Here is a 21,676-nt window from a genome sequence, read left to right as displayed (position 1 = left end):
AGCATAATGCACTTTAATGACATAAAAAGCTAGGCCCACCTTATGTTTTCTTACGTTTTTCTCACTGGGAAGACAGGTGCAAGAATATGTTTCAAATGGGCACTCGTTTTTGCGATCACGAGTGTCCCCACCATTAGAGTCAAAAACTAGAGCCTAAGATTTTAGTGGTTTCTATCTCGATTAAGGAAGACAACCTAATCAAGTTTGTAATGGCAAAATCTCACATACACAGTAAGCTCTTCATGAGAGTTATAATACAAACAAATGTTAAAAATCATTGTACCTTTGTATGGAGAAAAGTATGAACATTATGCTCTTCAATAACATAAAAAGGTGGACCCACCTTATGTTTGCTTACTTTTTTCTCACTTGGAGGACATATTCAAGAATGAGTTTCACAAGGACACTGGTTGACATCATGAGCGTCCCTAGCACAGTCGTAAAGTAGAGAGCCTAAGATTGTTCAAGTGGTTGCTATCTCAATTCTTGGAGACAACCTAATCAAGGTTGCAATGCAAAAAATCTCACAAACATAATAAGCTCTTCATAAGCATATAACTTTTTCAAGTCACCAACATTTAAATATACATTCGACATCTACATGACACCTATGTGACTTGCTCCAAGCATAAGCATGCATGTGCATGCTCATGCACAAACATGTGCATGCACACATGTACAAGTGCATGTTACATGATGCAAGCATGTGCATGCACTCACCTATGATGTGTACATGTGTGCACAAGCATCCATTCACGAAGACAAATTTAATGTGACCTTAAGTTCAAGGTTTTACCAATATGTTTGCATGAGAACTTGGTATATCTTTTAAATTTGGGACTATTATGATCAATTAAAAGCAAGCTTAACAAGAAGCAGCACCAATACATTTTCAAGCATATTACATAAATATCATAGTATTAGTTAATTAATACTATGGTCTAGCCTAAGCTATTAATTAATTAATACGACCCGCTCAAGCCAGCGGCCTTGACCACCCTCTCCCTCTCGGTCTCCCCCTCACCCCAACCTTCACGGCCTCGACGACCCCCTCCCTCTCTCTCCGTGTCCCACCAGCCACCCCCTCCCATCTCTCTCCCCTTCGCCTTCCCCCAACTACCCTCGCCTCAACCACCCTCCCCGTCTATGTCTCCCGCTTGCGCTAGCCTTTGCAGCCTCGACCACCCAGATTTTCATTTAAAAATCCGTTAAAATCACTGTACTTAGGTTCCACAAAATGAATAATAATAACTAGACTTCTCTTTTTTGAGAACGCTAATTAAAAAACAAATCCCCAAAATCTTTTGGGAAATCTCTACACGCGCCCAGCTTACCAACAATGTACACCAGACGACGCTTTTTGTTTTTTTAGCACCGAATCAGGCGCTGCCACGCAGCCGTTAGTTGCACGCCTTTTCTATCCATTAGCATTGCGGCACGCATGTACGAAGTAAGTTAAGACATAGCATGCAAGCATTGGTGTGATGTCACACGTGTACGATGCTTCACTGTGAGCGGATTCTTCTTACAATAGCGATGCCACGTCGTGAGGAGGAGGGGTCCACGGTGTTTTTTTCGGTGTACCACTTTTTATGTGATGTGATGGTATATAGGAATGGCCTCGCATGGAAATGTGAACCTCGTCGCTCTCAATTTTTTTCTTGCTTTGATTAATCAGCTTGTAGGGCCCTTCTTGGTTGCCCGCCGCCCATGCGGGACCCTCCCAACTCTACCTAATACGCAGGCAACACTCCGAACAGATGATGGCTTCTCTACAACCCTGCAAACCCTACCAAGAACTACTCCACTCAATGCCGTCTCTCACACTCCTCCATTGTTTTCTCGAAGAAGATCTTAGCCTCCAGACGAGTAACACCCACCTCCAATTCTTGAACAGTGCCCCTTCACAGAGTTGCAAACTATGAAGATTGCAGTGGCACCATCACCCGCGCCTTGAAGCCCTTCACAACTACATACAAGGTACCTGCCCTTCTTAACATATGCTCTTGGTACTTGTCATGAGCAGTCTTGGGTATCGATCTTAGCCTTTATGTTCTTGACATAACTGTGCCTTTGCTGCTGCTAACTGATTAATAGAACTAGTCATTCAGTCCTTCGATACATTTACGCATTCCATTATTCCCATGGTCTAATAAGAGGTCTAGCCGTAGTTCATATATGAGACAGAAATAAGCTCTTGAAGCTGTTGTTAAAGGGTTAGTATCCCCTCAATTCGCTTTCTTTACAGGAATAATACTTACTGCCTTAGTTAAAACGAAAACCCCTAACATTATTCCCCTGATTCAAGGCGTTCAACTAGTTAAGACAGAAACTAGCTTCAAATGGTTGATATTTTTTCTTCACGGATAGTGCTTACTCCGTAAGTTTACCCTTTCTTCACTGATAGTGCGTACTCCCTTAGTTTAAGAATACAATATTAAAACGTTGCACAAACCCTTTCAAATCCATCGTTAGCTTGATAACTATGGCTTTCCTGCCCAATGCCTAGCGACACATTCAATTGTGACCAGACCGCTTTCATGTTTAAAAGCATCTAATTTGTAATTTGAGAATGTATCAATTGTTCAAATTATCCACTTTGTTGATCAGAGGAGGAGCAGAACGGGACATATTCCCTTCAAGCCAAGGGCAGGATGTTTTTCTTAATGTGAGGATTTTTCAGCCAAGGGTAGGATATTACACTACACCAAAAACACAAACTTGCCTGGGTGGGATAGGGAAATTTTTGTGCCATGCTTACGCCATCCAAGCACCCAATAGACCTTATACAATCCAAAACTGGGATACAAATAGTCAGGAATAAGGCTATACATAAATCTCACAACCCCCCAAAATGCAAACCTTAAAGATACCTGGGGCCTCCGAATGCTCATTGGCCTTCATAAATTCTAGCTAGCTGAGTGTGCTTGTTTATAAGCACAAATGTGCACTCATAAAGCCATTCAAGTGACTGCTGGCAGCAAGTTTTGGAACCACCACCTGCCATCAAGCTGTGAGCGAGAGGATAAAGAATTGCGCGGGGTTGACCATAAGCATTGCTCTTTCCGTTCCGATTTTGTCGAGTTGCAGCGAGCAACAGGTGGTGTTTCATCATCAGGATCCCCATTGCATGTGAAAGGCAGGTTTATGCCAGGGAGCCCCGGGCAATTGACTGCACGGAGAGAACTAGATGATTCAGGAGAACCACTGCAACCTCCATACTCCATCCTTGAGATCGGGCCCGATAAAGTCATGGGTTCAGCCACTTGTGTGGAGCAAACAGTACACAAAGATAGAGACAAGTTGGGCTTTATGAGCTCTTTTATGACTGGTGTAGCAGGAAGCTTCACAAAGGAGGTGATTTCATGTCGGCATAAAGGGCACGGGATCGACCCTGCAGGCCCGGATGTGTTGATGGCAGCACTATTTGTTGAGCACAAATATAGTGCGCATTTGGTACAAAGCTCATGAGCACAACCTGCGAATAACATTTGTTGCATTAGTCGGGAGGAGAAAGGACATGGGTATGAACCCATGTTTAACCTTAAAAATGTAGAAGCTCATAACATTCAAAGATAGATATCACAGCATGCAATGCTAGTAAATTATTAATTTCAAAGCCAGATGAATTTAGCAGTCAATCTTGGAGGTTTAAAAAACTGAGCCCCTAAATGCCTCACCAGCACTATAGGATGCCCAACAACCCTTATTGGAACAACTGGCTGGCTCTTGATGAGCACTTTTTTTGTCATGCCTGGGCTCCCTTCTCAGCTGCTTTCCCTGTACTGTCCCTGCATGAGCTACCAAGTCCTGCAGGGTCTTAACTCCATGTCTCCTGACTTGTGCCCGTATTCATGGGTAGGGTGTGCCAGTCCAGCCAGCAAGAAGAAACAACTCGACTTTATTAAACCAAACTGTTCAACTCTATCACATATTAAAGTTCTCCGAGCCAGTACACCCTTCTACTGTTTTAATAGACTAGAGTTCCTTGCACCTGCACTCATAGGGAATCCCCTCTTTAACACAGATTGAAGTCCCTGACACCTGTACTCATCATGCCTCCAACACCACCAGGTGATGTATATGCCATCTCATGCAAACAAGCTTCAAAAGCCAGAGTCATGCCATCACTCCATGTAGCCATATGACAGTTATCATAGTGGCAACAAGTGTCACCCAAACATACATTGTAACTCTTTGGCCCTCCTAGCTCTTTTCACATGATGGAACATATGCCGGGACACTAGACAGGTTGAAGAAGGCATGGATATAGGAACCATAAGGTTTACTCAACCAAAAGCAGCAGCCTTGGTCAAAAAGCAAGTAACATGCGGAAGCTCTGGGAGTCTTCTTTCAGCCCTAAACACCACTGAGAACATGCTGATGCAAAAACGCAGACAGAAGGGAGAAGAGAGAGAGAGAGAGAGAGAGAGACAGAGAGCTGGAAATTCAGTATATTTCTGATGGGACAAAAAGGTACCTACATCTACAGCCCTAGGCTGCCTTCATGAAAAGGTGGTATACATCACCCAAAACTACTCCTAGTACTTGACCCATTTAACAATGAGCTCTTGTGCCTATTTATAGCCCCTTTGGACCATAGGAGTGCTGGCCGACTGCTGGTCGGCCAGCCGACTGGCATCTTCTTCATAATACTTTGATGCGCCTGCAGCCAATTGGTCTTCTTGCCATGTCATGATGCGCTTCAGCTGCCTTGCTCTCTGGTACAGCCGACATCTCCTGGAATCAGCCGACAGTACCCCTTCATGCAGCTGACAGCATCCTCTTCATGTCCTTTATGCCTTGCTCCAAGTCCACACTAGCCTCTTCTGCACCTGATGCTGCTAAATTCTGGTTCTAACTGATCTTTTCCTGGCTGCCCCTTCTGGACTAGCTCTAGAAAATGTCCATAGCATTTTCATGCACATGACATCCCCCTCTGCTAAACTTGATGACGAATTCCAACTTGTTCAGAGAGAGAGCTGGAAATTCAGTATATTTCTGATGGTACAAAAAGGTACCTACATCTATAGCCCTAGGTTGCCTTCATGAAAAGGTGGTATACATCACCCAAAACTACTCCTAGTACTTGACTCATTCCCTAGAGGAATGAATGACTATAACAATGAGCTCTTGTGCCTATTTATAGCCCCTTTGGACCATAGGAGTGTTGGCCGACTGCTGGTCGGCCAGCCGACTGGCATCTTCTTCATAATACTTTAATGCGCCTGCAACCAACTGGTCTTCTTGCCATGTCATGATGCGCTTCAACCGCCTTGCTGTCCGGTACAGCCGACAGCTCCTGGAATCGGCCGACAGTACATCTTCATGCAGCCGACAGCATCCTCTTCATGTCCTCCATGCCTGCTCCAAGTCCACACTAGCCTCTTCTGCACCTGATGCTCCTAAATTCTGGTTCTAACTGATCTTTACTGGCTACTCCTTCTGGACTAGCTCCAGAGAATGTCCATGGCATTTTCATGCACATGACATCCCCTGCTGCTAAACTTGATAGACGGGATTCCAACTTGTTCTTGGATGACTGTCATCATCCCATTCTTTTCCCGAAGTCCCTCTATCATCCATCCATCCTTGGCAACCCTTTTCTCTGAAAACTCGGCCCAGTCTCCAAAACCACTCTGACTCTGAATAAAATCTATGCATCTGTTCCCTCCAGTCCCCAATCCATTCTTGCCCTGACTCTGAACACTATCTTGGTCTTCATTCGTGAGAAATGAGTCTGGCACTCTCACATCACCCCTTGGAGGATAATCCTCCCTTGGGACCGTTGCCCGAGAACATATGTGGCTCACAGGACTGCCATCCCCTCTGGCTTTGTGGAACACCACCAACAAACCTCTTGGGAGCTCTTCCCGATCTTGTGTTCCTTGCCTTGGGCTTACTTTCCTATACCTTGGACATGTACACCATCATATGGGACTGAATCAGTGTTTAGCTTTGTTGAGCTTGATGCTCTGATACCAATGTAACATGCAAAAGGTCTGGGAGTCTTCTTTCAGCCCTAAACACACTGAGAACATGCTGATGCAAAAACGCAAATAGAAGGGAGGGTAGAGAGAGAGAGAGAGAGAGCTGGAAATTCATGATATTTTTTATGGTACAAAAAGGTACCTACATCTACAGCCCTAGGCTGCCTTCAGGAAAAGGTGGTATACATCACCCAAAACTACTCCTAGTACTTGACCCATTCCCCAGAGGAATGAATGACTAGAGCTCATTTAACAATGAGCTCTTGTGCCTATTTATAGCCCCCTTGGACCATAGGAGTGCTAGCCCACTGCTGGTCGGCCAGCCGACTGGCATCTTCTTCATAATACTTTGATGCGCCTGCAGCCAACTGGTCTTCTTGCCATGTCATGATGCGCTTCAGCTGCAGCCTGCCTTGCTCTTTGGTACAGCCGACAATACCCCTTCATGCAGCCGACAGCATCCTCTTAATGTCCTCCATGCCTTGCTCCAAGTCCACACTAGCCTCTTCTGCACCTGATGCTCCTAAATTCTAGTTCTAACTGATCTTTTACTGGCTGCCCCTTCTGGACTAGCTCCAGAGAATGTCCATGGCATTTTCATGCACATGACATCCCCCTTTGCTAAACTTGATGACAGGATTTCAACTTGTTCTTGGATGACTGTCTTCATCCCATTCTTTTCCCGAAGATCCTCTGTCATCCATCCATCCCTGGCAACCCTTTTCTCTGAAAACTTGGCCCGGTCTCCAAAACTACTCTGACTCTGAATAAAATCTATGCATCTATTCCCTCCAATCCCCATTTGCCCGGACTCTGAACACTGTCTTGGTCTTCATTCTTGAGAAATGAGTCTGGCACTCTCACATCACCCCTTCGAGGACCGTTGCCCGAGAACCTATCTGGCTCACAGGATTGCCATCCCCTCTGGCTTTGTGGAACACCACCAACAAACCTCCTGGGAGCTCTTCCCGATCCTGTGTTCCTTGCCTTGGGCTTCGTATCCATGTACTTTGGACCTGTACACCATCATATGGGACTGAATCAGTGTTTAGCTTTGCTGAGCCTGATGCTCTGATACCAATGTAACATGCGAAAGCTCTAGGAGTCTTCTTTCAGCCTTAAACACCACTGAGAACATGCTGATGTAAAAACGTAGACAGAAGGGAGAGTAGAGAGAGAGAGAGAGCTGGAAATTCAGTATATTTTTGATGGTACAAAAAGGTACCTACAGCTACAGCCCTAGGTTGCCTTCATGAAAAGGTGGTGTACATCACCCAAAACTACTCCTAGTACTTGACCCATTCCCTAGAGGAATGAATGACTATAACAATGAGCTCTTGTGCCTATTTATAGCCCCTTTGGACCATAGGAGTGCTGGCCGACTGCTGGTCGGAGCCGACTGGCGTCTTCTTCATAATACTTTGATGCGCCTGCAGCCAACTGGTCTTCTTGCCATGTCATGATGCGCCTGCAGCCAACTGGTCTTCTTGCCATGTCATGATGCGCTTCAGCCGCCTTGCTCCCTGGTACAACCGATAGCTCCTGGAATCAGCCGACAGTACCCCTTCATGCATCCAACAGCATCCTCTTCATGTACTCCATGCCTTGCTCCAAGTCCACACTAGCCTCTTCTGCACCTGATGCTCCTAAATTCTGGTTCTAACTGATCTTTTACTGGCTGCCCCTTCTGAACTAGCTCGAGAGAATGTCCTTGGCATTTTCATGCACATGACAAAGCAAGAAAAAGCAAAATGTCAAACTACGTTGACAGAGAGCCAAGGATATCATTGGCAAGAGGAGACTGAGTTGGACTGAAAAGCTAAAAGCCGCTTTTCCAAAAAGCAACTCCAGGGCCAAAAAGCAAAGCCCTAAAGCTAGAAAAGCAAAACAAGAACTTTTAACTAAAGTTGAATAACATTTTACTATTAAACTGCAAAAGAGAAAAAGGCAAAAGCAAAAGCTTGGATAAGCTTTTGGCAAAAAGCAAGACTTCCATAAGGTATAAAAGAAGCATATGAACCCTTGTGTAACATCAGCATTGAAGGGTGGTAGCTATCATCAAAAATTGAAGGTCGTCTTCTGCATCGTCATCAGAAGTGTGCGGGTAGATCATCATCATCATCAACACCATCATCATCGTCTGCTACTCATATTCGTGAATACTTGCGCCACCTTACCTATATGGTCTTACTGTTGCAGCCGCTATCTACTGCTGCAGCCACCATCAACTACTGCAGCCGCCACTGCCTACACATTGTTGTTGCGTGCCACCTTCAGCCACCTACGCTCTCTCAGGGCTGTTTGTATACATCCAAGAGCTCCACAAGGTCGATTGCTTGCATATAGGGTCTCCTAGGGCTGGTTGCCTTCTCCTAGCAGGTTTTCAAGGCTGATCGCTTGCAAGGAAAGCACACATGTGCTGATCGTTGATATCTCTCTCTCTTTTTTGCACATCTTCATTAGGTTCACCATCCCAGGTCCTACACCTTCTGTACAGAAATGTCTACGTGATATCCAAGTGCGGGATGCACGTGACATGTACCCACCAGCATGGGAGGTGAGGCTCCTTCGCTGAAAAGCATCCTTCTTACATGCTGTTTTTGACTGAAACACTGACCCACAGGGCTGGACAGAGCTGTAAACAGCCGCTTACGGCAGGGTGCACGCCTATATAGGTTGGTCGCATCTTTGTACAAGTTTCTAGACATCATCATTGATTCTATGGGCTGCCCAGATGCTGAAAACAGGGAATGCAGGGCTAGACAGCAGGTATATAAGAAAAGCAACGAGGTGTATCGCGTGCTTTTATGGTGCTTTCCATCCCATAACTTATATAGGGGTTGCCCGCAATTGGACAAGTGGATTCAGAGATGTTTTGGACAGTTTGGTCATGAAAAGCAGGTTGCTTTTGTGGGCCAAGGGTGTTTTCCATATCCACATGTTTCTTCGGAGAGTTCTATCGTGAAAAGCAAATTGCTTTTATGACTCAAGGTTGCTTTTCAATCATTCAAGCTTTTTCAGAGAGTTCTATCGCAAAAAGGAAGGACTGTTTTTGTGGCCTTGAGTTGCTTTTCAAACATACAAGCTAATTTGGAGAGATTTGTTGTGGAAAGAAAGTTGATGTAACTTGGATTTGGATTTGTACTTGGATCTGGTACTAGCCCAATGAGATTCTTGTGGGTCATTCTCGTGGTGTGCTCGACATCAGAGATCTCGTGCCTCGACATTGACTCCTTGGGTTTCTACACCGACATATTTGTTTGATTTTGTATTCATTGCTTGTAATGATCATGGCCAGCGTGCCTGGGGATTGTTCTTGAATAAATCCCTGAAAGGGAGCGAGGCTTGTTCCCCGCTCAGTGTGGTGTAATGTGCAAAGTTCCCTAGCCCCTTTTCTCTCTCCCGCTCTCTCTACATCTCTATCCCTTGGATACGTGGTTGAGTCTGTCATGGCACGTCCCACTGGACTTATACTGGTATCAGAGCATGATTTCTCTTGAGGAAATCTTTCTTGGGGTAACAGAGCCATGTCAAGAGCTGAGGGAGACGTAGGGTCTAATGAAAGAAACAACTATGAGAACAACACACGACTTCAAGATGGGAACCAAGACCGTCGATCTATTTATTATGAGATTGTGGCCATGACATTGACAAAGCACCAGATTTTCAACAGTTTAGATAGTTTCTCCAAGACGAAGAATTCCTTGTTTGGAGAGCCAAGAAGGAATAGGACCATAGAAGTGCCAAATGATTGAAAATTTCATCAAGGATTGAGCCATTGAAGACGAAGGAGTTGAAGCTGCTAAAGCCTATCTTCGGGCGAAAGGAGTTAACTTTGCAGAGCTACTTGGTCTATTTCTTGAGGAGGAAACATGGAGGCTATCCTTAGGCCTACTTTCTCAGATTCAGCTTCTTCGGGACAAGTAAAAGAAAGAAAGGCAAAGAATCCTATATCAACCAACAAGATGGACTTCAAGTCGGGAGAGAAGAGCATCAAGTTTGATGCTTCTTATGGAAAGTGGGACACCCAAAAAGCTCTATCTTTTGTCAAACAATTTGATGCCGCTTTTGGAGAAGACGACTACTCTGAAAAGTCAAAGCTTCAAATGGTTCGTATGCATTTGAAGGATGCCGCCTTGAATTGGTGGCTAAAAGTAGTACGAGAAGGGACTGAGCCGAAGATATGGACCGACTTCATGACTATGTTCAACAAGAAGTTTCTACCCGCAAACTTTAAAGCAGATGTGCAGAAAGAATGGGATGAGGTAAAGCATAAAGTTGGTGAGAATGTGGCATCATACCTTAACAACTTTTCAACATTTCTTTGCTTATACTCCTATTCCACCACTAATGGATCTGCATGAAAGGGCAATCAAAGCATGTGCCTGAGCATCCTTGGCATCCCATCTGAGCTGTTCTGGAGTGGGTGGCAAAGGTGCAGAAGATGTAGCACCACCTAAAGATACATCATCACCTGCATCAATGGTTCCTGAAGTACTTGTTGCTCGTGCAAGAGCAATGGGCCTGACATCAGCCCCTAATACATAAACCCACAAATTCTATGCAACAAGTACATGTTTCATCATGTAAATAAATCACAAGTGTATTCGAACAAGTAGTAATGCTGCAATAATGCTGTAACACCCAAAAAATTTGGGGGAAATGTCCCAATGTCAACTGAATCTGCCTAAACACCCAGAATGCTTGCAAATGTTGTAAAGAACATGCAAATTGTGTCAATTTTTGCAAAATCCCCAAATTTCAGTGGAATTACGCACCGAATCAGGCAAAATCAGTGCCAATGTATGTCAATTTTACAATTTTGAGCTCAAGGATGAAAAGCCCCAAAATTAATACACCCAATTTGCTAATAGTTAGCAATTTCTGAAATTTTAAAAGAAATTAACAAAATAGCAAACTGGTTACTGTTTACTGCTGGCACTAAGATCAAGGAGAGGAGCGGCGCATAGCACAGGTCAGGGCAGCGTCAGATCTGGGCGTTGTACGATGCAGGGTGTCAGATTTGGGCGGCGTACGGCACAGATACAACCGATGCAAAGCCGTACTGGCGGCACAGGACAGATTTGGCATCGGCGATGGAAGCGATGTCGGCGGCGCTACGCACAGTGCTGACAGGCGTAGATCTAGCCGGAGGCGATGACAACGGCGGCGCAGATCTCAGTGGCAGTAGCGCACAGGGGTGGCGGCGAATCTAAAGGCGCAGGATAGGGCGTGTAGCGGCGGCTGAGGGCGGCGACCTGCAGAGGCAGTTGAGGGTGGCTAAGGGTGAAACCCTATCCCTAAACAGCAAAGCCCTAATGCAGCAAAACCCTAACCCTAATCGACAAAACCCTAATGTAGTAAAACCCTAACCCTAACCCTAACCTGCTCTGATACCAATGTTGGGTTTGAGGGAAGCCTGCTCAGAGACACACACACACACACCAAATGCAAGAGAGCAAAACCTGTGAAGCTCAAGAGTGCTGGAAAAGATGTACTCAATAATAATATGAAAGTACAATATGAGTACATAAAACAGCCTAGGGCAAAGTGCCCAACACACATAAGTGTGTTCACATGGGAAAAAAACCTGTCAGTCTCACAGGGAAAAAGTGCTCGTGAGTAAGCTGTGTTCACACCTGAACTAGCTGGGAGTGGTCATGACCAACATCTATGCCCCATGTAAGGTGGAGCATGGCATTTCTTTGATCACTTTCGGCCTCAATTTCTTTGTCTCAAATAACAGGTCTATATCATAAGAAAACCCTCTTTGATGAAGGTTCCCATCCTTCTCTTGAGACTTAGCTCTTGTTGGGGATCGGTCTTTAAGATTCTTCTTTTGAGGTGGATCCCGATTGTTGTGCTTGCTGTCCATCCAAGGCATGTACAAGGCCTCGGCTTGCAAAGCTTTGCCTTGGGCTTCTTCCAAAGACTTTGGACCAACCATGTATACTGCATGCATGAGCTTAGGTTGCAGTCCATTCACAAACTTACGCTACCGCACATTCGTTCATGCACTTCTTCTAAGGGTGCATGGGATGTACTTGCTTCTTTGTATCAGGTTCGCAATGAGGCCTGTGTTGCCTATCTTCGCAATAAGATTGAGTCTGAGCATATGGATGAGGGTGATTCAATGGACAAGTTCCTTACCTGCATCAAGGATTTGCGAGAGCAGCTCATCAATATTGATGAAGTCATTCCAGATGGTTCACTTGTATCCACAGTGCTTCAGGGTTTGCCAGAATCCTATCAGGGTTTTGCTACTACTCTTCGTCTACTCATGAAGGGTAATCCAAACTTGTATACTCTTGATGAGTTGGTGACTCTCTTATTGCAGGAGGAGCAGTCTCGTTCTAATAGGACCACTATGCTTTTTGCTGATCACGCATTTGGTGCCTTTGATCGAAACAAAGGTAAATCTGGGGCTTCATCTAGTGGTAAACCTAAGGGCAAACCACATGCCCATTTAGATTCTACCTCGTCTAAAGAGGGTGATAACAAGAAAAAGAAGAGATGCAACTATTGCAGAAAACCTGGCCATCTTATTGAGGAATGTAGGAAGCGCATTGAGAGTGAAAAGAAAAAGAAGCAGCAAGGTTTGGCTGCTACTGTGGACACTAAAGAAGAGGCAAACTTTGCTCATGAGGGATATGCATTAGTGGTTACATGCAGTTTGCCTGCTTCTTGTATGTCTATCTCAGCTGGAGATTGGTAATTTGACAGTGGTGCTTCTAAGCACATCACTTCTTGCAGAGATCTATTTGCCAATTTGCAGGATTCACCTCCATGTGGCATAGTTATGTGTGCCAATGATGCCTCTTACTCCATTAAAGGCATTGGCAATGTGGAGCTAACAGCATGTAATGGATGTACTAGAGTCCCGAGATGACAATTATGGCACAATATCTCAAAACCATTACAAACTCATGTTTCTACCTTGAAAAAAGCCCTTGCATTATCTGGGTTCAAGGTTCAGTTTTCTGAGCATTGTTGCTCACTGTATGATAGCAAAGATTCATGTTCTCTTATGCTTTCTGGGACATTATGCACTGGCTTGTATAAGCTTGATATGTATGACAAGAGTACTTATTCTCATGATGCTATGATTGCATCCACCTCTCGTGTGTTGAGTGACACTGAGTTATGGCATATGCTCGGTTTGGTCACTTGAACTTATTCTCATGATGCTATTGCATCCACCTCGCATATGCTCGGTTTGGTCACTTGAACTTCCCATCTCTTGTACGCTTGCAGACGCAAGGTATGGTGCATGAACTTCCTCCTATGCAGGTTCCCTTCAAGCATGTATGTGAGGGATGCATCCTTGGAAAGATGTGTTGGGTGTTGGACTCACACACTCACACACACAAACCTGCACATTAGGGTTAGGTGCAGGATGGAGAAGCTCACACAGAAATGAGAGAGAGAGAGAGAGAGAGCCAAAAGTGTGGTATCCAAAAAATGCAAGTCAACCCTTGCATGTGTGCCACATCCATATAATATAGAAGTACAAAATATTATATGAGAGTGTTCTTTCACACTTGATGTCCAAGGGGAAAAACCACATGGGAAAAACTGCCCTTGGTTAAGCCCTGTTCACACAGCACTACCATAAGTGAGCATATGCCTACAAATCCTCCCTGTAGAGTGGAAGTGTGAACCTGTACAAGGTACCAAATCACTCTCTGTATGAGAGTAAGCCCAAAGCTTTGCGGAAAGCTTCAAACTTTTCTCGAGGTAAAGCCTTTGTGAATAGATCTGCAACATTATCGTGTGTAGGGCAATAAGATAAACTGATCTTCCCTGCATGTAGCCTCTCTCTGACATAGTGATAATGAATCTCAATGTGCTTGGTACGTGCATGAAATACTGGATTTCGTGCCACGGCCATAGCACTCTGGCTATCAGTGAGAATGGTGGTGGGTGTCTGCTGACACTCACGAAGATCAGCCAACAGTCTCCTCAACCATACACAATCTACTGTAGCTATGAAGACTACCCTGTACTCAGCCTCAAGTAGATGTAGCAACAGTGGGTTGCTTTTTACTCAACCAAGATATGCATGAACTGCCAAGAAAAAAACAATTCCCACTGGTGGATTGCCTGGTATCATAATCACCAGCCCAATCTGAATCACTGTATGCATAAAGCTGCAAGCTGCCCCCCCAGGATAGAACAAACCAAGATCCAGGGAACCCTTAAGATAACGAAAAATGCATTTGACTGCTTGCCAGTGCTGTGCCTGGGCTATGCATGAATTTGCTCAACAAAGACACCCCAAAAGATATGTCTGGCCTCGTGTTACACAAGTAAATGAGGCATCCCACTGCCTGGCTGTAAATGCCGGCTTCAAAAGGCTCTCCAATATCATGCATAGTAAGCCGTACACCTGGTTCTACCGGAGTAGAAATGGGCTTACATTCATCCATGTGAAACCTTTTTAGCAAACTTTTTATGTACTTTGTTTGCTGCATAACAATGCCATTATCTGTATGCATAAACTGTATGCCGAGATAGTAGTGTAAAGGCCCCAAATCTTACATATCAAATTCAGCTTTCAAATGTAACACGCGGAAGCTCTGGGGAGTCTTCTTTCAGCCCTAAACACTCTTGGGCACCATCTGATGCAAAAACGCACCATCTGATGCAAAAACGCAGGTAGAGAGAGTGAGAAGTGCTGGAAATTCAGTATATACTATGGTACAAAAAGGTACATATCTTGCAGCCCTTGACTGCCTTCTTGAAAAGGTGGTTAACCCTAAAATCTGTCCCCTATGGGACCTCTAATGATCCAATCCCCTAGTGGGAGAGAATGAATAAAACATAGAGCAAGGGGGGCTATTTATAGCCCCTTGGACTACATGGGGAACTGGCCGACTGCTGGTCGGCCAATTGCAAGTTCATAAAAATCTATTTAATGCAGCCGACTGGATGTTCTTGATGCGCCTGCTGCCCACACTTTGCTGACGTCAGCCGACAGCTCTTCTGGCAGCCAGCACCCTCTGTCCTGCAGCCGACAGCCCTCTGATCCATGCTTTGCTCCAAGTCCTGCTCCATGTCCATCTTCTACTCGTTCATGGTCTTTATCTGTTTGCCTCTTCTAGATCTAGCCCAGAGAATGTCCATGGCATCTATGATGCACATGACATCAAATCAGCTTTGAAATCTGAAATTTGTGCTTTGCTAGTACCTGTAATGAGCATGTCATCTACATACAAGATGACTGAGAATATCGGCATCGGTTTTCTTCACATACAATGTGCTTTCAGCTAGACTATTCTCATAACCTTGGTTGGTTAGATGAGTATGTATCTTATCATACCAAGCTCTTGGAGCTTGCTTTAACCCATACAATGCTTTGTGTAACCTGCATACTTTATGTTCCTCGCCAGGAACTACAAAACCAATGGGCTGATTTACATATACTTTCTCCTGTAAATCCCCATTTAAGAATACAGTTTTGATGTCCAATTGATGCACTATCCATCCTTTATGTGCAGCCAATGCAATCACTGATCTTATTGTGGTCATTCTCGAAGTAGGAGCAAAAGTCTCTTCATAATCTATTCCCTTTTTCTGGGAGTAACCTTTAGCCACAAGTCTTGCTTTGTACCTGTCAATAGTACCATCAGACTTTCTTTTGACTTTGTACACCCACTTTGTTCCAATGACATGCTTGCCTTTAGGCAATTCCACAAGATCCCATGTATTGTTCTTCATGATAGAAGAAATTTCAGCTTGCATAGCTTGCAACCAATGCTCATTCTCATGTGCTTCTTAAAAAAAAGAAGCCTCTTCTGAATCAAAGAGACCACCCATTGCTAATGCCGACTCCCCACGATGTATATTCAAAGCATGGTTGGAACTAGCCCTTGTTCTACCTGTGAGTGGAGCCGCAAGTTTGCTTTCTTGCAAAGTTTTCAGCAACCATCTTGGCACTGACTGTGTCTATGGCTGTTTGCTCTTCCCTGACAAGATCTTCCACTTCTTCCATACAAGGGGACTGAATGGTTGGCTGTTCCACATGTTCTACATGAGGATTTTCTTGTGTTGGGGCTGGCTGATCTAAATCCCCCCTAATTGCAATGGGTAAAAGTTCATCAAACATGTCTTGTATGCCTGTATCATTGTAACACGCGGAAGCTCTGGGTAGTCTTCTTTCAGCCCTAAACACTCTTGAAAACCTTCTGATGCAAAAACGCAGGTAGAGAGAGAGTAGAGAGAGTGAGAGAGAAGTGCTGGAAATTCAGTATATACTATGGTACAAAAAGGTACATATCTTGTAGCCCTTGGCTACCTTCATAAAAAGGTGGTAAAACACCAAAACCTATCCCCTATGGGACCTCTAGTGATCCCAACCCCTAGTGGGTTTGAATCAATGAAACCTTGAGCAAGAGGGGCTATTTATAGCCCCTTGGACTACATGGGGAACTGGCCGACTGTTGGTCGGCCAGTTCATACTTCATTAATGCCTTTTTAAGCCAGCCGACTGGATATCCTCCTGCGCATGCTGCTGCCCCCCTTATCTACTGGTTCAGCCGACCCTGTTATTGGCAGCCGACCCCTCCTGTCCTGCAGCCGACTCACTTCTACAGCCAGCCTACTGCACTTATCTGGATCCCACTTGTCCTGCTCCACGTCCACTTCAGATGAGACACCTGAAGCTCTGATCATTCTGGTGCTACCTATCTTCTACTGGTTCATGGTCTTTATCTGTTTGCCCCTTCTGGATTCAGCCTTGAGAAGGTCCATGGCATTGCTTATGCACATGACAATCATTGCTTTTATACAAGCTGTACATGGGCTGTTCTGAATTTTCAGCAAATACCACATCTCTACTGACAAAAATCCTTCGTGTAGTTGGATTATAAAGACGGTATCCTTTGCTTTCATTGCTGTAGCCCACAAAAATGCATTTAATTACTTTGTCATCTAGCTTTGTTCGGAGTTGTCCTGGCACATGTGCATATGCCAAACATCCAAATGTACGCATATAATCCACTGTTGGCTTTCGGCTATACCAAGCCTCAAAGGGTGTTATGGTTTTCAAAGCTTTTGTTGGACACCTGTTTAACACATGAGTTGCACACATTATAGCTTCCATCCAAAATTTGTGAGGCAACTTTTGTGCTTTGACCATGCATCTTGCCTTCTCCATGAGTGATCTATTTTTCCTTTCAACTACACCATTCTGCTGCGGTGTATAAGGCATAGTACATTGGTGTTTGATGCCCTTTTGAAGCATATAATCCATGAATGCATTTGACATGTATTCTCCACCTCTATCTGAGCGGAGTGTTTGGACTTTACATCCACACATATTTTCAGCCATTGCTACAAAGTGTCGAAAGCATGTAAACACATTTGCTTTCGCTTTCAAGGGGTAAGTCCAAGCAAACCTGGAGTAGTCATCAATGAATGTGACGAAGTAAAGATGCCCCCCTATGGATGGTGTCCGCATTGGACCACATACATCACTATGTATGAGCTGTAATTTACTTTCAGCTCTAGCAGCTCCATCTTTGGGGAATGGTTTTCGTTGCATCTTTCCCAAAATACACCCCTCACATACATGTCTTGGTGGAGACTCAAGAGGCGGACATGTTATCAACCATATGATGCTTCTGCAAAAGCATCAAACTCTGAAAATTTACATGCCCAAAACGAGCATGCCATAGCTCTGCATCATGCATAGCAGGAATGTGGGCAGCCACTGTATTTGCATCATAAGTACGCTTGTCATAGCTGACCAGCTTATACAAGCCTTTGTATCGTGTTCCAGAAGTGACTATTTCATAACCCTTTGATGGGTCTTTTACCAAACACTTCCCATCTTCAAATTCAACCTTTAAACCTTGGTCGTTTATGGCTGAGACGGAGAGCAGATTTTTCTTTATCCCTGGAACATACAATACATTTTTCATACAAATATTGGCACCATTGGCTGCAATAAGTATGACATTGCCAATTCTCTTTACTGGATATGTGGTATGATCTGCACATGATACAGTGCGGCCATTTGAAGCAAAAACCAAGTGCTGAAATACATCTTTGCATGAAGTGATGTGGCTCGAAGCACCACTGTCAAAATACCATGATGCATTCTGTGTCAGATCCAATGCAAGACATATCAATGTCTAAAGCACTTGGTGTGTCACTAGTGCATGTGACCAAAAAAGTGTACTCTTCTTGGATGTGCTTTGTCATCAAAAGAGTCTGCTACTGCATTGCCTACTTCTTTCCTTTTCTCTTTTGCAATCCGCTTCCTACATTCACTGATGTAGTGTCCAGGCTTATGGCAGTAGTGACATTTGTTGGGTTTTATGCTGTGTATGCACCCAGAGGAGTGCTAGTGATCATCAGTAGATTACTGGGACACTTTTTACTTCAGTTAGTGGAGGTTTTTTTCCCCGGTTTAGCTTAGTTTCACTTATATGCAGTTTATAGGTGTTTTGGTCCACCCGGCACATTTTATGGCCGGACATGTGAACACATCTCTTTAGGTCACTTATTATGTGGCTATTGTACTTCACATTTTTATCAACTGAATACAAAGAAGTCGTGTTCTCTCTCTCTTGCTCTCCACGTCTGTTTGCAGCATCTCCAAACCCTAACCCTAACACTCCTTTTGCCTTCATTTGGTATCAGAGCATTGTAGGCTTGCCCTTGCCCTGCCCGTACACTGCCACCTTAAGTCTCAGTACAACCCGTACATCATTGCATCTGCCCGTACACTGTGCGCCGTCTGCAGTAACCGTATAGCTGCCGATTGTACCTGTTCGCCTGCAGCTGCTATACCTGTTCGCCGCTGTCAGCAAGAGTATTGAAGCATTCCGTACAGCCCGTACAGTCAGCGCCGACTGCATCTGTCAGCGCACGTCAACAGCCCCTCGTACTGTACTTGCCTTCCTGCAAGCGCAACCGTACTGCAACTTCAGTACCTGTCAGCGCCGCCTTCCTTCCGTACCAGTCAGCGCCGCCTTGTCAGTACTTGCACAGTATCAGCCTGCAGTTGCCTTCAGTTCTGTACAGTACAAGTCGACTGTACCTGCACAGTATAGTCAACTGTACGTGTTCTTTTGGTGGACATTTTTCAAGAGGGGGGTATGTCATGGCCCTGTGAAAATGGAACAGTACAAGTGTGGGCATGGTAGTTGCAGAGTCAGAATATTTTATGATTCACATGGGGGGTGCCCGGACAGAGTTTAAGATGTGTGGACATCCCTAGGTGTGAAGGAGGGGAACTAGAAACATTAAACTTTAATGTTTATTAAAGTTTGCCCCTAGGCCTTAGTGGCCCTAGGGACTTATTAAAGTTTGGGGCCCTAGGGATTATTTTGAGGAGGAGCCACTTTTGGAGTGTTTTCTCTCTCCTCTATATCTCTCTCTTCCCTTTTGGGGGAGTCGTGGAGCAAAAGTGAGAGAAGAAGCGTGGAAAAACACAGAAGTTGCAAACGGCTGCTGTACCTGTGCTTTTGCTGCTATTTTTCTGTGAGCTGTGTTGAAGAAGGCTGTACAACAGCCGTACACCTCTGTACGACTGCAGGTACTGTTGCTGCAGGCGGCGTTGAGCTGTGGAACAGAGGCAGCCACAGTAGGCGACTTTCAACAGGTGGCAGCAGGTTCAGGTACAGGCCGTACAGCCCTGTACGACAGCCGTACAGTGTACGGACAGGGCTGACGCAAGCTTTTCTGAGCAGAGTTGCTGCAGGCGGCGCTTGTCAGGTTGCTGGACAGGCCTGATTACACTGATTCAGGCTGGTACAAGAGTGGACAGCAGGCTGCTTGTGCAAGTACAACTCCTGGCACGTATCCCGAGGTGGTACAGACGGGTACAGTGCTGTTTTTCAGATCTGTACTTTCAAAGACAGCGTAGGAGTGAACACAAGGAGGAAGGTACAAGCAAGTACATGCACATATGTGAAGCAGGGTTGTGGATACAAGTGCCTGCAAGTACAGATTGGTACCGGTGCTTCCTCCAGTGCTGTTTCACGAGCTGAACTTGGTAAGCCCTGTTTTTGTTCATCTATCTCTCTTTCTACTGCTTGATGTCTGTTGCAGATATGAGTTATCTGGCCCCTTGTGAGAGGAGGGGTATGGCAGATTGACAAGGGTTGAGACAGAGTTTGGACAGCACATGTATGTATGAGCTGAGATGATGTATCATGCACTTGAGTTATGCCAGATGTATGCCCATGGCTGGCCTGCTTAGTGGTCTTGGCTGATCAAAGGGAGGCACAGTGTGTTATTGTGGAACACAAATCTGTGTGCATAGATCCTCTGTGCTAAGAGGGATTGTGGGCCGTCAGATTGGACATACAGGTGTAAACTCTTGGCTGATCTTTGTGTTGTACTCAGCCATTCATCTTATTATAATTGAATAAAGAAATACCGCAAGGGGCGCCAAGCTTTGGGGCCAACAGGTGTCGCTGTGTTTTCAGATTTGGGCACTCTAGCTCCAATCTGCTTTGTTTTCACATCGAGACTACAAGTGGACGGGTGACTGCTAGTCTACCGCACTCTGGTTTTCTATCAGAGGCCGGTTTCAATACAACCTGCTCAGTCAACCTGTGGTAAGCATTAAAAATTTTGTTTTTTGGGCAATACTATTTTCTCTGTGAAAATCTACAGGCACTACAGGCAGACTTTCTAGCAAAGAAGTCTACAAGTTTTTTGCACAGTTTTGGGTGCAATAAATTTGGGCATTTTTGGGGCATTTTGGCATTGTGTACGCCATTTGCTGCTCTACTCAGTCATTGGTGCATTGAGCTGCACATTCAGAGGATTGAGAGTGCAGGCATATTTGGGTGAACTGTATTCAGTGGAGTACAGTTGTTTTCAGGGTTCTTGCTATTGGGTTTTTTGATACACAGGTACAACATTGTGCGTAGGCATAATGGCAAATCAACAGCAGAGTGATGTATTCACGTATTTGTCTAAGGAAGACAAATTGGACGGCACGAACTACTCCTTGTGGAGTTTTATGCTGAAAAATGTGCTTGTGGCAAAAGGTCTTTGGGATTTTGTTAGTGGTGATGAACCACGTCCAGGTCCATTGGCTCTAGAGACTCCTCCCCAAGGGGGTGCTCGTGGACGAGGACAACAGGTACAGGCTCCAGGGCAGCCATTGCATGTTCAAAGAACAAATGCTCAAAAGACATGGGATGCCAGGGATGCACAAGCTTTGTCACTCATTGCATTGTCAGTACAGAGGTCTATTATACCTCATATTCGTTCAGCTGGCTCTTCACAGAATGCATGGGTGACTTTGGAGCAGATGTATGCTGCTCGTAATGAGGCTAGGATCTCATTTTTGAAAAGAGAGCTGGAAAATCAGAAAATGAATGAAGGAGATGATATGTCTAGCCACTTAAACAAGCTGCAGGATTTGAGAGAGCAACTCATCAATGTGGATGAGATTATTCCTGAGACACAGCTTGTGTCCACCATCTTGCACTCTTTGCCAAGATTTTACTTGGCTTTTCATACCTCTTTGAACCTCAGCATGAGGAATGCTGTTGAACCCCTTAAGTATCAGGAACTTGTTGCTCTCTTGCTACAAGAAGAGCAAATGAGGAAGAATATGAATATGAACACAAGTGCTGAACAAGCATTTACTACAGGTCAAAAGGGGAAAGGAAAAACTCAGCCAAAGAGTTCAAATCAGAATTCAGGTGATGGTGGTT

At 44.8% G+C, this 21,676-nt stretch overlaps 1 protein-coding gene and 1 long non-coding RNA gene across 2 annotated transcripts in view; one reads left to right on the top strand and one right to left on the bottom strand.

The window, feature by feature from the left end:
• Positions 1 to 1,518: 1,518 nt before the first annotated feature.
• LOC147606263 (uncharacterized) overlaps positions 1,519 to 21,676 on the top strand; it is a 38,873-nt gene continuing 18,715 nt past the window's right edge. Inside the window, exon 1 of the long non-coding RNA XR_015265010.1 lies at positions 1,519 to 1,980. This is a non-coding gene — a long non-coding RNA (uncharacterized LOC147606263). The remainder of the gene's footprint in view (positions 1,981 to 21,676) is intronic.
• The window catches only part of LOC147606262 (putative E3 ubiquitin-protein ligase XBOS32), a 59,581-nt gene continuing 40,446 nt past the window's right edge, over positions 2,542 to 21,676 (bottom strand). The window contains exon 10 of the mRNA XM_086792330.1: positions 2,542 to 3,478. Within this exon, the coding sequence (XP_086648456.1) occupies positions 2,964 to 3,478 (515 nt within the window). The 3' untranslated portion in view covers positions 2,542 to 2,963. The remainder of the gene's footprint in view (positions 3,479 to 21,676) is intronic.

The sequence above is a fragment of the Cibotium barometz genome, chromosome 58, assembly GCF_041138505.1.
Source record: "Cibotium barometz isolate CiBa-2024 chromosome 58, ASM4113850v1, whole genome shotgun sequence".
NCBI classification, from domain to species: Eukaryota; Viridiplantae; Streptophyta; class Polypodiopsida; order Cyatheales; family Cibotiaceae; genus Cibotium; species Cibotium barometz.
This window is presented reverse-complemented; position numbering and strand designations above follow the sequence as displayed.